Source organism: Mus caroli, unplaced genomic scaffold (assembly GCF_978045245.1).
Source record: "Mus caroli unplaced genomic scaffold, Mus_caroli_1 scaffold_9, whole genome shotgun sequence".
NCBI classification, from domain to species: Eukaryota; Metazoa; Chordata; class Mammalia; order Rodentia; family Muridae; genus Mus; species Mus caroli.
In genome coordinates this window covers 23,720,256-23,735,522 of record NW_028227264.1, presented here as the reverse complement: position 1 = coordinate 23,735,522, position 15,267 = coordinate 23,720,256, and the positions used below count along the sequence as shown (strand labels likewise).

At 40.6% G+C, this 15,267-nt stretch overlaps 1 protein-coding gene across 1 annotated transcript in view; it reads right to left on the bottom strand.

Annotated features, from left to right (window-relative positions):
• Samd3 (sterile alpha motif domain containing 3) overlaps positions 1-15,267 on the bottom strand; it is a 52,654-nt gene that overhangs the window by 23,704 nt on the left and 13,683 nt on the right. The window contains exons 4-6 of the mRNA XM_021173945.2: positions 13,582-13,767; positions 12,612-12,696; positions 6,737-6,904 (exon numbers count right to left, since the gene is read on the bottom strand). Coding sequence (XP_021029604.1) covers positions 6,737-6,904; positions 12,612-12,696; positions 13,582-13,767 — 439 coding nt within the window. The remainder of the gene's footprint in view (positions 1-6,736; positions 6,905-12,611; positions 12,697-13,581; positions 13,768-15,267) is intronic.

Below are 15,267 nucleotides of genomic sequence, written 5' to 3'. Positions count from 1 at the left end.
TAAACCATACTTAAACTTTGAACTCATGAGCTATCTAAAAGAAATCTCTTAATTTCACAGTAATTTCTACTCTTTGTCCACATATTGATTTCTTTTTTTTTTCTTTTTTTTTATTACGTATTTTCCTCAATTACATTTCCAATGCTATCCCAAAAGTCCCCCATACCCCCCCTTCCCTACCCACCCATTCCCATTCTTTTGGCCCTGGCATTCCCCTGTATTGGGGCATATAAAGTTTGCAAGTCCAATGGGCCTCTCTTTCCAGTGATGGCCAACTAGGCCATCTTTCGATACATATGCAGCTAGAGTCAAGAACTCCCGGGTACTGGTTAGTTCATCATGTTGTTCCCCCATAGGGTTGCAGATCCCTTTAATTCCTTGGGTACTTTCTCTAGCTTCTCCATTGGGAGCCCTGTGATCCATCCAATAGCTGACTGTGAGCATCCACTTCTGTGTTTGCTAGGCCCCGGCATAGTCTCACAAGAGACAGCTATATCTGGGTCCTTTCAGCAAAATCTTGCTAGTGTATGCAATGGTGTCAGCATTTGGAAGCTGATTATGGGATGGATCCCACATATTGATTTCTTAATAGTGGAAAAGCCTTGTTTCCAATAGTGTTCTCTGTTGAGAATATTTTCATGGAATAAAGCTATCTTTTCATGGTCCAATAAATAAATAAATAAATAAATAAATAAATGAACCTTTAAACATCTTATTTTAAAAATTTCATTCTCTTTTAGATATATTATCAAAACTCTACTTCAACGGCTCTGTGTAAAATAAATTCTGCTTCTATGGCATTATCTATTTAGTGTCACCTTCTTCTCTACTGTTTTTCCAAGGTTAAATAGACTTGAGGGACCCAACATGTTAGGCACTAGGCACATGTGGCTACTGATCAGCTTAAGCATGGCTAGTTAATTTGAAGGTCGTGCTGGTAATACTAGATTTCAAAAGCAAGAACAGAATGAAGACTATATCATTGATTTTATAATGATCACACATCGAAATGTTGACATGGCATCTCCAACTGGTTCAGTAAAAGGTACTGACATCAGCTGGGCAGTGGTGGCACACTCCTCTAATCCCAGCACTTGGGAGGCAGATGCAGGTGGATTTCTGAGTTTGAGGCCATCCTGGTCTACAGAGTGGGTTCCAGGGCAGCCAGGGCTACACAGAGAAACCCTGTCTCAAAAACAAACAAACAAACAAAACAAAAAAACAAAATAAAACAAAGCAAAAGCTACTGATGTCAATTTCATGTGCTTCTTTTTGCCTTTTTATATGAGGCTCCTAGAAAACTAGATATTACCCAAGTGATTCATGTTGTATTTCTATTGGAGGGTGCCACTTTGGAAGCTGGGGGTTTGTTTAAACCAAATTCCAGTAGTACCTGTCTTGAACTGTATTGTTACTAAGTAGAATTTGGGAATGATGCTTTCTCTATTGACTCTGATCAGCCTTTGGATTTAGCACGTAGGCCTGAGCCTCAAGCAGTCAGCAAGCAGTTTGCCCCGTACAGCTTCACTCAATGCTTCCAAGTATTCAGCTGATTGTAAAACTTTCCAGCATTAGTAAATTAGCTGCCTGCTGATGGCAATCATTGCAGTCTACTTGGAATACAGTTAACTGTCACCACTTTTCTTCATTTTCTGCTGTCTAGCTTGGTTTTGAACCAAGAGAGGAACATCTGTGGAAAGGATGTAAAAATAATGAGTATTTATGCAATTAATCACCATGTGTCAGCTGCAGCATGAAACAAATAACCACGCCCCAAGAAACAGCCACAGGGGCACTGCAAGGATCCCCAGACAGGCTTGGGCACAACTCGCAAGCTACTTTAATTCTGGGCCAAACCAAGTAACACGAAACATCACTCCCCAGCTTTAAACTCAGGAAGCGTGTACATACTAAAAAAATAGAAACGTGCTTTGGAGAGAGAGCTAAATGGTAAATATAGTGTTGGTAACTTAACAAGTGGTAATTAGTTAATGTTCTTATTTATTAGCAAAAACCTGGGAAGCTTTGAGATATGAGGACACAACTAAAAACATTTATTGAATTCTGATGTCACTATCCTGTAAGTTAAAAATAAGGTTCAAATTCCCAAGTTCCTCTCCCTCAATAAACTACCATGATAGTTGACAGAACATTTCGCATCCCAATGGGACACAAGTTCACTCCAGTTCTTCATGTTTCAGACACTGGGAAAAGGTCCTTTACAGATGCCTTAGGAAGGGAAATGAAAAGTGCATGTGTTTAGACAGTGAAATATTCTCTTTCCCACTTTTAAAGCAGCTCTATTCCAGCCTGTGCTCCTCACAGATCTTCCTCACTGGCTACAGAACAAGACACAGGCAGCAGAGCCAGCCAGTCCCTCAGGAATGTTTCCATCACTCCAGGAGACTGACAGAGGGACGGAAAAGTTACAGAGAAGCAAGGCCAAAGCCTGGAGTCCCCGGAGCTGCTCGGCCTGGGCACGATTCTCCCACCTGATCATGGTTTGAGAGTCTGCTAGCTAAAAAGGAGTTTGTTTGTTTGTTTGTTTTAAGTTTTCAGGAGCAATAGAAAAAAGAATAATGTGTCAGAAGTGTATACTGTACAAGCCCAGTGGTCTCAGACGTCTCCCCGTTATCATCACAAAGATGGAAAGAGAGATCTGACTCCACAAAGCTCTCCTCTGACCTCCACACATACACCACGGCAATGCACATGATCACACACATCATACATGGACACCAATAATTAATTTAAAAAGGATAGGAAACATAGTTTCCAATGCATGGAACTATAGATTACCTGGTTCTGGATTATCTAGAGGCATTTCAAGACTCACAGCAGGCTACCACTACCCTGTTCTCAGGCTATCTCCTGTTTCATCTTATTTCTTTTGACACCAAAAGTCAAGTGTTTAGTAAGTGGTGGCATAGCTGCTGCACCGATTCAAGACTGGGCAAGCAGCCTCATGAGGTCTGGAGGTTGGAAAGACATTTTGAAAGATGGAAAAACACTCAGCTTCTTGAGGGAGTGGTCTGGAAATGGAGCCGAGAATTCTGGCAAGTGAGCTAGCCTTCAAGTACAGTGGGCATGTTCTTAGTGGAATGTCAGAGGCACCCACGGCCAGAGATGCACAGGTAGGGCACTAGCGCTGCACTTGCTTTGGGCACTATAGCTAAAGAGCAGAGTTGTGCAGAGCTAAACTGAGACTAGAGAAGGTGAGGACTAGGAGCAAGAGGTTCCTGCTCAGAGCCACACAGGTGATTACGGATTATGAGTTATGGATTGTGGACGTTCATGTGAAAGGACTAAGAATCCCACACTTGTTGCTTGAGATTCCTTCCATTCTTGTTCCCTATCACCAAAAAAAGATGTAACTGCAGAAAACAAATCAAATCACATCAATTCTCTCCTCCTGCATCCCTTCCTCTAAGGGACCAATCCCTCTTTCTCTGTCTTAGACCACATGAGTGGTCTTAGACCTGCCTCTTCCCTACTCCAACATTTTGCATCTCTACAGCATATAAGATAGATTTATTTTTTTCTATAGTGTCAACATATTGTACCAGCCAAGGAACTTTTAAAATATAAGAATTACCCAACAATATCAAAGACCAAACATCTTTGTTGTTCAGACCTTAAGAGAGCTATCAGAAGGTCAAAGTGGCGATTGAAAGTAATTTAGGCAATCAGTATGAGGTACTAAAATCTATGACATAAATCCAGTGTATTGAGGTTCTGCCAACTTCTACAATCATGTTCATACAGTTTCTATCACTCCTGGAGCCAGAAAAAAAAAAGATATATAAATACATGTATTCTGTGTTTCATTCCTTAAATAGACCACAAAATCATACAGAGAGGCTCCAGACTTTAAGAAAACAGCAATTTACAGCTCCATTTGAGAAGGGGAGATATGTAAATAATTCCAGTGGGATTTCCTTCCCAGGAAAGATGTCATTACTTAGACATAACCAATCTCCTTTTAGTTTAGATAGCAGGAAAGTAAAAAAATCTCTGTTTAATTACAAAACAAAGCCTAGCCCTGAAAAATTCAATTCCCTGTTCTTTTCTTTTTAAATCAATGCCTCTGTGTAGGCCTTAGAGGGATCCATCCCATAATATAGGTACCACTGAGGGTCTAGAGAAAAGATACACACACACACATACACACACACATACACACACACACACACACTGTAGCTCCAAACAGTTCTCAGGAGTTTTGACAAGTGACAATGTACAAAGAGGACTCAAAGATGTTATATGAACTGAAGGAAGACATCAACAGAAAGTTGTGTCTCTCAGTGTGACCTCGGACTGCAGGAGACATGAAGTTTCAACTCAGGGGACAATTGCTATTTATTCCACTTTATCAGTTATTAGTTCCAAAGTGTTTCAGTGTGATATGAACCACAGGAAACATGGGGGAATGGAACTGAATTTATTTATTTTTAATTTCTTAGGAAAGAACTTAACTTTCAGTGTAGCAAAAATCTGTATTTTGAGGGAGGAAATAAATTTATGCACAATTCTTCTCCAGCAGTGCCTGTGAGATTAAAACCTTCCATCTTGGGGAAAAAAAATTTAATATATACAATGTTAAAGTGGAGGTGAAATGCTTAAAACAGAATGTTTACAGGGAAGGGAAACAACAGGATGTCATAATGAGAAGTGAAACATCTTATATTGCAGGGAAGTTCTCTACGATAGAAAATATACAATTCATAATAGCTCAGGAAGTCCCTGAAACTGGTAAGATTCACTAGGCCCCTCCCTCCTCAAGGGTAAAGATGACCCAGAGAAATACTCAGATATGCCTACCTATCTTGGAGAAGCAGAGATCAGTTGACATGCTAAGAAGGCTCGCAGGCAAGCTGAGCTGCAAAGAGGAGGCTCAGACTATCCAGCTCTCCTGAAAAGAATACCATCCAACCTCAAAGAGGAGCCCACAAGTTGTGCAATAAGCTCTAGACTCCCAGCTTTGGTGGTGGGCTTTGGTAATACAGCTGTCTCTGAGTCATTTCTGTTCCTGTAAGTGACCCTCAACCATATTCCTGTAAATAAGTCCAATAACACTCACTGGCTTTCCAAGTTAGATGCTGATAGTCTATCACCAGTGTCTTGTCTGGGGTAAAATCTCCCCAGGAATAGTGTCACACAGCAATAATGCAATATTGTTCTTTTCTAGAGTGACATTTTAAGACTATGTGCAAAATTTCTTAAACGCATATAACTATCTTATCATGATTTTAATTCATTTTCTCTCCTTTTTCAAAAGTCAATGTCTCATTCTATAGCTTAGGCTAAGCTTGAATGCTCTGTCCTTCTGCTCGAGCCTCCTAAGTCTGTGCTTACCGGTGTGTTCTTCTATAGCTACTATGTTTTTAGTGTATATCTGTAATTGTACAAGCAAAATTTCAAAAAAATCTTCCTACCTGAATTTAGGGTACCCTTCTTGTCATTTTGTCAAAGAAGATGTATAATTAATAGTATCGTAACTGACTTAGCACACGAAAGTCTCATTTACAGTTTTAATAAAATATTTATCCAATAACCTTCTGGAACTTTACATGTTGCACGACGCTGGAATGAATGGTTTACAAAACATGTTGAGCATATGTCCTTGAGCTTAAAAAAATACTATTAAAGTTGATCTGATCAAATAATTTACTCTATTAATAATAGACAAACATACCAGATGAAAAATAGAGTATTTACATCATGTACATTCTAAATATTAATGTGTGAAGAATTAGGATTTCTAATATTCCTGTAGATTAAAGTGAAAATGGAATTGGGAGGACAAAAGATTCATCTTCTATATTTAATAATTTGTACAGTGTTCTTAAGAGTTCAGTCTATTACATTTAGCAATTAGTAATTTAAACAGAAAATGTTTTTCTGAGGACATCTGGCGCTCTGAGTAGTTAAAGAACACTTGTTAAGACTCACATGGCCTCTCCTTTGTGGAGAAGGAGTCTTAGGCTTTGCCTGGTCCTCAGCTTAAAGCTACTCACAGCATAGGGTTGGAAGCCTTCTGAACCAGCAGGTGAAGGAAGCTAGTGTAGAGCTCTGTACCCAAGCTTATGGATAACTGCCTCTCCAGAACCTTAGGATAGAAGACTACCTAACGGGAGCATTAAAATGGTTCTAGGTGTAGGAGCACAGTTCAGTAGAAGAACGTTTGCCTAGCACGCACAAGACTCTGGGTTCAATCTCTAGGACTTAATATCAGAGACTAATTTAATATTAAGATTATAACTTTCCGTAGTGATATGAACATCACAAGGCGAGGTGTAAGAGGCTGTGATGGTGCAGGTCTGTAATCCCAATACGTTGGAAGCAAACACGGGAGGATCAGGAGTTCAAGGTCATCTTTAGCTAGATAAGGATTTGAAGTAAGTTTGATCTCCTGAGACATTCCAAAAACTAAGAGAAAAAGAGAATTCTAAGTGCAGTGTAGAATGAGAAGAAGAGAGACAGCTCAAGAAACCAGAGTTGTAAGAGGTTTTTCCAGTTTCTTTGAAGGCTGTGAAGAGCATAGTCATGAAATGTATACTAACATCCTGGTAGCCAAATGATTACTGACACCCTTTAAGAAACATTATGTCAGCCATGCAAATCATTGACTTTATTAGTAACTTTAAAAGGGTGTCTTGCGTTGATTTCATGCTACAATTTATTGTCATGTCATTAATCAGCCAAAGTTGTCAGAGTGTTTAAAATGCAGGCTTACTTTGATCTGCACAATTTTAATTTCATTCGATTGTATGTCAGCAAGAGACTTCCTTGTCTGGCCTCTTCGGTGTCCAAATTTACACTTATTCCTCATTACTTGTTCATCATCTTCTATGGGTCTTCGAATATATTTAAAGCGATCTTTGAGGGCTCGTTTCCATAAAAACTGTATAAAATAACAAAACAGGCCCGTCAGTCTTATAGAGCTTTGCATAGTCCTGTAGAGCAATATGATTTTTGTATGAGACCCTTAGGGTTGAAATTACTCTCATCATATTATAATAGAAGCAATGAATCTATCCTTAGATTTATCCTGATAACAATTTTGTGTTCAAATTAAAGTCCCTCAATTAGAGTCATGAAACCGAACACCACAAAACCAAAAACAAACAACAAACAAAATCCAAGCAAACAAGTTCACATTATCTTCTTGTGAGCATCTAGAAAACTATCTAGAAAACATTAGAAAAGGTTTGGCATCTACTTGTTGCCATTGCTGGTTTCATGGCTCAAGTCTCACAGTCCTTGATCTTTAGAAACCTCTGTAGCCTAGGTCAGGAAGATTCAGATTCCAGCACTGAAGCTACTGTGCACTAACGAAATACCTTATAATAAGTAATCTCTTTAGCCTGGGTTCTTCAGCTGCCAAATGGAGCAGCATGATCTTTCCTGACAAGTATGTGTGCATGCCTGTGTGTGCATGCATGTCTGTATGCATGTTTATGCATGTTTGCGTGTGTCTGAGTGTGTGTGTGTGTGTGTAGGTGCATATGCAGGGTACATCATATGTGTGTATGTGCATATAAAAGCCAGAGGTCAACTGTGGATTTCATTTTTTAAGGAGCCACCTAGGTTGATCTCTCACTGGCCTGGGGCTTAATGACTAGGCTGGGCTGCTTCAGGGATCTGTTTGTCCCTGCTTTCTCAGCACTAGGATCGTAAGCATGCATCATCATGCTATTTACGTGGGTGATGACTATCAAACTGGAATGATCAGGCTTACGTGGCAAGCACTTTACTGAGTTCACACACACACACACACACACACACACCACTCCTAAACTGTGTTTTTATATGATGCTGGGTGGCGGTAGCAGATCATACCTATAATCCCAGTCCTTGAGAGGCAGAGGCAGGCAGATCTCTGAGTTTGAGGCCAATCTGGTCTACAGAGCCAGTTCCAGGACAGCCAGGGCTACACAGAGAAACCCTGTCTTGGAAAACCAGAGAAGGTGGGGAGAGGGAAGAGAGAGCATGAATCTTGGGACTAGCTACTTGTGAAAGATGCTTACAAAGTGTTATTCCTAAATCATCTTGGCATCTGTCCAGTCCTATGGAGGCGGTCCACAGGCCCAGTCTGGAGCTGCTTTGTGCCTAGATTAAGCTCCTGGGCATGGCATGACTCAGAGATGCTTTGTCATCTCCCCCAGGCTGGGATGTTCTGCTATTGCTGTCTTATAACAGCATAAAACCAGTAGATGGTTTGTGGTTTTTCTCAGTCCTGACATGAACCAGCTCAGATTGATTTGTTTGTGTTTCCTATAATTCAGAAGGGACAGGAGCTCTGCTGCACACATAGCCATCACCTGCTAGGATGTCATGAGATGGACAACTCTTCAACCTTGCTCCACACATCTCTCAAACACAAGTGAACCAATTCTGCATGCTCATCCATGGGAGTGTTCACTCTGTGAATTGAGTACCTGCTCTGTGCCCCACCCTGTGAGCTATCACATAACAGTATGAGTAGGTAGAAAACAATTGTGCTGGAGCCCAGCCATCCCCCATTCCCATAGTCACCAGCTAAGGATGTGAGAAGTCCTACACAGACTCGGCTTTCTTAATCAGTCTGAAATCACGCGCTCCTTATGACATGACATAATCTGCAGCGTCTGGCAGGTACATGCTTTGTGTTGCAAACCCAAATATAATCATTGAGAAACATCAGATAAGCGAAGTGTGCACATCATTTTGCATGATGCAGGGGGAAAAAAAAACAAAAACAACAACTTGACCAAAAAGTAAAAACCTTTTCGCCTCCAGAGAACACAGAAAATGACAAAGAGATTAAATTAGAAAGAAAGGAAGGAAGGAAGGAAGAAAGGAAGAAAGGAAGGAAGAAAGAGAGAGAGACAGAGAGAGAGAGAGAGAGAGAAAGAGAGAAAGAGAGAGAGAGAGAGAAAGAAAGAGAGAGAGAAAGAAAGAAAGAAAGAAAGAAAGAAAGAAAGAAAGAAAGAAAGAAAGAAAGAAAGAAAGAGAGAAAGAGAGAAAGATCCAGAAACAGAAGAACCAAATGCAATGCAGAATACAGATTGTATGGGACACTATGCAACTTTTATTAATTTTCATGGGCATAAAAATATTTTTGCTATAGAGGAAACTGCCATGTAAAGGCCTTTGCTAAAGACTGGGAGGTATGGCTCTGTGGTAGTGAGCTTGCTTACAATGTATGAGGCTCTGCGTTCAGTTCTCAGTATGGTGAAATTAACCCCCAAAGCAACAATATCAGCAAAAAGATGTTTAGGGTAACTTGTTTCTAAACAGTCATGTACCACAAACACCATGCAGGAAGAAGATAAATACCACAAAATCTTATGAGCTAATGGACCTGGAATAGCAGCCTGAGAGTGCTCCTCCCTTCTCCTCCCTGAATCTCATGATATTTGAAGACATGTGATATAACTAGAGTGGACAGGAGTTACACACACCCAGTGGACACCAAGGGTCCCACTCACTGTCCTATGGTGGTCACGAGGATCCACACCACAGAGAACTAGGAATTATCTAGCACCAAATGTAACCTTGGGAAGAGAAATCGTGGTCTTGAATACCTACCAGAAATCACTGTATAAGTCTGAAAAATCTCAAGACAGTTTAAAATAAAAATCAGCCCTAAAAGTAACCAAGTACTCACTCTCTTCTACTTTTTCTTCTTCATTCCCTTTTACATACACACCATGCACAAATGCATGTGCACATACATGAACATGTGCACACACACCACACACACATGCATGTGCACATAAATGCACACATAGAATCATAACACACACAAACACATACACACACACACACAAACACACACACACACACACACATACACACACCAATGGTAGCTCTCTCAGTGTTTCTGGGCATTTTCTTTTTTTTCTTTTTCTTTTTAAATTTTTAATTAAATTTATCTATATGAGTACACTGTTGCTGTCTTCAGACACACCAGAAGAGGGCATTGGATCCCATTACAGATGGTAGTAAGTCACCATGTGGTTGCTGGTAATTGAACTCAGGACCTCTGGAATAGCAGCCAGTGCTCTTAATCTCTGAGCTATCTCTCCAGCCCCGCTTGGCATTTTCTACATCATGGAATTAGCATGAACATAACTTCATATAGAGATGTGGTGAGAGTTTGGTTAAAGACCTATACATGCACCAACCTTCTCCACTTATATCTTTAAGTGTGCAAATGAGGCCACAACCTGCTAAACTATTTTCCATGTCTCATATTATTTTTGCATAATATATGGGAGCATATGTAGATTAGATGCCCACAGGTGCCCATGGGAGCCCACAGGGCATTAGTCCTTACTTCGTAGGTATCTCACTTCAATAACCATAGATTTAAAGTTCAAAATGTAATTGAATGGCAGGAAATATGGCTGAGCAAGTGAAGGCACTAGCAGCTAAGCCTGATGACCTGAATTTGATTTCCAGTATCTACACAACGGAGAGGCAGGAGGTGGGGGTGGGAGTGCACAGAGAGAGACAGAGAGACAAACAAAGACAGGGAGAGACAGAGGAAGAGAGACAGGAAGAGAAACAGAATAGAATTTTAAAATATAACTATTTATTTGCTTATATGTGTAAGACTTGTTAGAAATACTCCCCTTTATTTTCAAGTATCTCTATGCCCCCTGGGATATATGAAACAGTGTGCTAGGTAAAACCTGTCTTGCTTGGGGACCAATGACATGAAAGCAATCTGTTCACATTCACTACAAATGCATCCCCCTGCTCCTAACCACATAGTGCAGTGTCAGAGACTGAAGCTAAGGATGTGGGATTTACAGAGATAGAGACATGCCTAAAATTCTGTCCACCACATCACTGATCAGAAGAACATTATATTGTATCTTGATGTAGAAGAAGCACAGAGGGTCAGTATTACCTACAATGCCATGATTGGAGATGTTAGAATCCTAGATTTTTTTGTTGTCGCTTGGTTACACTATTTTGATTTTAGTAAGAGAAAAACTGAGTCAGTTTATAGCACATCCTACATACAGAATCACATTTTTTTTTAAAATGATGGCATCCTTTGTGAGCAAGAGTGACTGAATTCTAGTCTTGACTCGCTATTATTTCCAGATATGGGATGCCACATCTTTTCTGAGTTTGGAGGGGTAAATGAGGCTTTTTAAGGCCTTCTGTCATTCAGAATCTTCTGACTTGGTTCATATATATTAAGCTTTTACCTGAAAATGGGACAATGATAGAGAGAAAGGGAAAAGGGAAGGAGAGAAAGAGGAGAGAATGATGGGGGTGGGGTGTGAGAAAAAAACTCCTTGCCTATGTGTACTTAAGATGGTAAGCTACCGAATCTCTATCATGTTAACCATGTTCACCAAAGTGGATTTATATAAGGACAGACACAGGAGTAGCAATATATCTTCAGCTCCATATACCTCCAGTTTCTCATGGTTGCTTCTTATAGCATACTTTTCCTGTGATGAACATTCAACTCTTTGTTACAATTTTAAAGTACTTTTTAGGTGTACAGTCCAATAACGTTAGGCATGTTTCCTTTGTACAATGATGACATGAAGATTCCCCTCTTGTTTTGCTTAACACAGCACCAGGCTGCCTTCAAACTCCTGGTCCTCCTGCTCCAGCCTGCCAAACTCTAATATGTCTGTCTGTATGCCCAGTTTCTAAGAATGCTAGAGCAGCAGTCCTCAACCCTTGTTCTCCTTAGAGCTCTGGAATCTTTCAAAAGCTTTGGTGGCAGGATCTATCTTCACATCATTTACCTCAGAATCTCTTTGGCTCCTGAAGGATAAACTCCATGAAACTGTTTTGTGGAGCATCCTTAGAGTCTACCTGATCCAGACAGCAGAGTTAGAGAGGGAGGATGAGGACAAGACCGCAAAGCCCTTCAAGGGCTTCGAGACAACTTCCCTTTGATTAGATCAGAAAGCAAGAAACACTCCATCATCCACTTCTCCTACTGGGCACTTTCAGTCATACAGGACCTTCCAGATGGCTTTAGGAGAGGGGCAGAAAGATGGTGACTCACAGCTGAAGGTAAGAGAGAAGAGAGAACTAAGACAAAGAAACGAAAGATATGGAAGCTAAGAGAGAGAGAGAGAGAGAGAGAGAGAGAGAGATGCACAGGCAGAGAGATACATATATATATAGGTACAAACAGACACAGGCACACACACACACAGCGAGAGAGAGTGAGTGAGAACACAAATTCAATTCTACACAAAGAACTACAAGCAACTAAGAAATTCTGAGAGTGGGAGAAATAGTCTTTGCTGGGAAAGAGAGCAGTAGCTGGTTTTTCAATACAAAGTGGACAGCCCTGAAAACATATGCATGACAGTATCATACAGACTGAGCAGTTGTATTTAGGAATATATATTCACATATGAATATGCATGTAAAACAATAAAAATGAGGCCATGAATCTGAGAGTGCAAGGAGCATATGAAAAGGTTTGGAGGGAGGAAAGGAATCAATGATATAAATATAATCTTAAAGTTAAAAGAAAATTAAGTAAATGAAGATATTAGAGCCAGAGTGGAAAATGCAAAGCTCCAATCTCAAATGGATTGCGATGAACAGTGTGGTGGGCCCACATAGTCACTTACAAAGCCACAGCCGTCCTCATCCAGGAAAGGGTGGGCCTGCAGCAGAGCATTGACCACGTCGTTGTACTGCTGGGTGGTGGGGTACCTGTTTACCACAACAGATAAGAGAGAATTCATTTCCAGCAGCCCGCAGTTAAGGTGAATCTAAAGCACACACTGATTTCTAAGCTTTCTGTTACTATGGTGTCCGTCCGTCCGTGTGTGTGTGTGTGTGTGTGTGTGTATGTATGTGTGTGTGTGTGCGTGTATGTGTGTGTGCAAGGAGTGTGCATATGTGTGTGTATGTATGTGTATGTGTCTGTATGTGTATGTGTTGTGTGTTAGTGTGTGTTCTCTCTCCCTGTGTGTGTGGGGAGAGTATATGTGTATATATGTATATGTGTATGTGTGTGTTAGTGTGTTGTCTGTATGTATGGGTTAATGTGCATTGTATGTCTGTAGTGTGTGTGTGTGTGTGTGTGATGTATGTGTGTGTGGTGTGTATGTGTTAGTGTAATGTTCTCTCTCCTCATGTTTGTGTGTAGGGTGTATGTATATGTATGTGTGTGTGGTGTATGTATGTGTGTTAGTATGTGCTCTGTGTGTGTGTGTGTGTGTGTGTATGTGTTTCTGTGGGCAGATCTGGAAGCCTTAAGTTAACATTGTTCTCATGTGTGTTCACCTTGTTTGTTGAGACAGGGTCTCTCATTGGGACCTGGGTCATGTTAGATAAGGTGGGCTGGCTCTTCAAGCCTAGAGCAATAGTTACAAGCATGTGCAGCCATGCCGGAACTTTTATATGGGTTTGGGGGTTATGCAGCAAATATTTAACCAACTGAGATAATAACCCCAGTCTGTCTCCTAAATCTGCACATATTGAACTTCTATTTGCTATGTCCCCATAAGCCAAGAGAACTTGGTTCCTAACAAATTCTACTGTTCACTGCGCATGGCTCCCTCCTCCACTCAGCACGTTCTCACTGTTACTCACAGTGAGCCTTCCAGGTACTTAGTCATATCTGCCTGGAGAAACTCAATGATCCTTATCCGCATGCTGTGGTCGGGGCGCTTCTGCTCCACCAACATGCACTTGACATCATAGGGAAACTCCGGTAAGATGTAGGACTTAGTCCACTCTAATGCTTTATGCCTTGCTAGAACATGTTTTACATTTCTTCTGTAGAATAAAAACACAAAGAGTAAAATTTTGTTTCAAATCTATATGTAATATATTATTTCCCTATGCTCTGAAAATCTAGGCTATAAACCACTTCCCTAACACCTAAATAGACCATATAAATACTTCTCATCCTAGAAGAAATGTCATAATCACATAGGCTTTAAAATTAAGCATAGTGTTGGAGAATATTACTCCACATATCTTGAAGAAACAAGTTGTGATGCTTATCTAGAAATCAAACAGAATACTTAACAGACAGAAAATGTAAACTGCAATTCTGCCAAGCAAGAGAAGCCAAATACATTAGTTTTAGTTCCCAGTTAAGAAAAATCTTATCTACTCTGCTGCTATTTGTAGCAAAATACAAGATGCACCTGATTCGGTTGTTCCTTGGCTATTTCAGTATGGGAAAGCTGGTCTCTACACTAAAATAAGGTTAAATGTTTTTACTCAGTCATAGGATGATACTACACAAAGGGACAGACACTATAATGTTTTGTCAGTTATCTGCTGTGGCAGGCTGCAGGCAATCACATGGATTGTGATAATGCTGATTAAAATCTGCTAAACATACATTTACTAAGAATAACTGGCTGTACCCTTGAAATTTGTGGATCTTATGCCATATGAGTTAAGCATCAATAAGATGGTTTATAAAATTGAGCTTCAGACCCACACCTAAACCTTAAATCAGAGGTTGGTCCTTAGGTATGCAAATGCGAAGAAGGCTCTAGCATAGCATTTGGAAGCTACCACTAATCAAAGGCAGTTGGGGGCTCTCAACCTAGCTCACTAACAGGATTAAATGGGCTGTAGGTGAGCAACAGTGGCCAACAGAGTACAGGACAACAGAGACATGCCTACATGAGTCTCCGTAGGTCAGTTCTCTGGGCACAGTTGAAGCCAAGCTTCCTTTAGTACCATAAGCCATGCTTTATCAGAATGCATGTGCATAGAAGGTGGGAACTCGGGAAACAGAAGGCCTTTTTGTCTCTTTTTATGGTAATCTCTGGCGCATATCCTTTCTTTGGCATTCTCTGTACCCATGGAGAAAAGTGTTCTGACTATACCAGGCATACCAAAAATTTCATACTGGACTCAATATAGCAACAAGCAACCCTGAGACATAAATTTCTACTTCAGCTCAAATTATTTCTCAGTAAGCTTCTCTCTCATTACATTCACCCACTCTGCCAACACGTATGGGAGTATCCCAAGCCAGCTGCCCTTATACCGCCCCTCTCTCTTCCCATGATCTCAATTCTTCCATGGGCAGATTCATTGTCTCTTACATACAGAGACAGGGGCAGAGGGTGTGCAGACAAGTGTTGAGGATTAGTCTTTATGCTGTCCCCACAGTCTTAGAAGGCCGGTGATATAGGAGGCTTCAGTACAGCTCCACACCAACGGCTTTCTCCAGTAAATTTTTAGTAACAAACCCAGTCACAAACTCTCAGTGGCCTTCTAGTCTTGCTGTCACCCTTGCCCACTTCATTC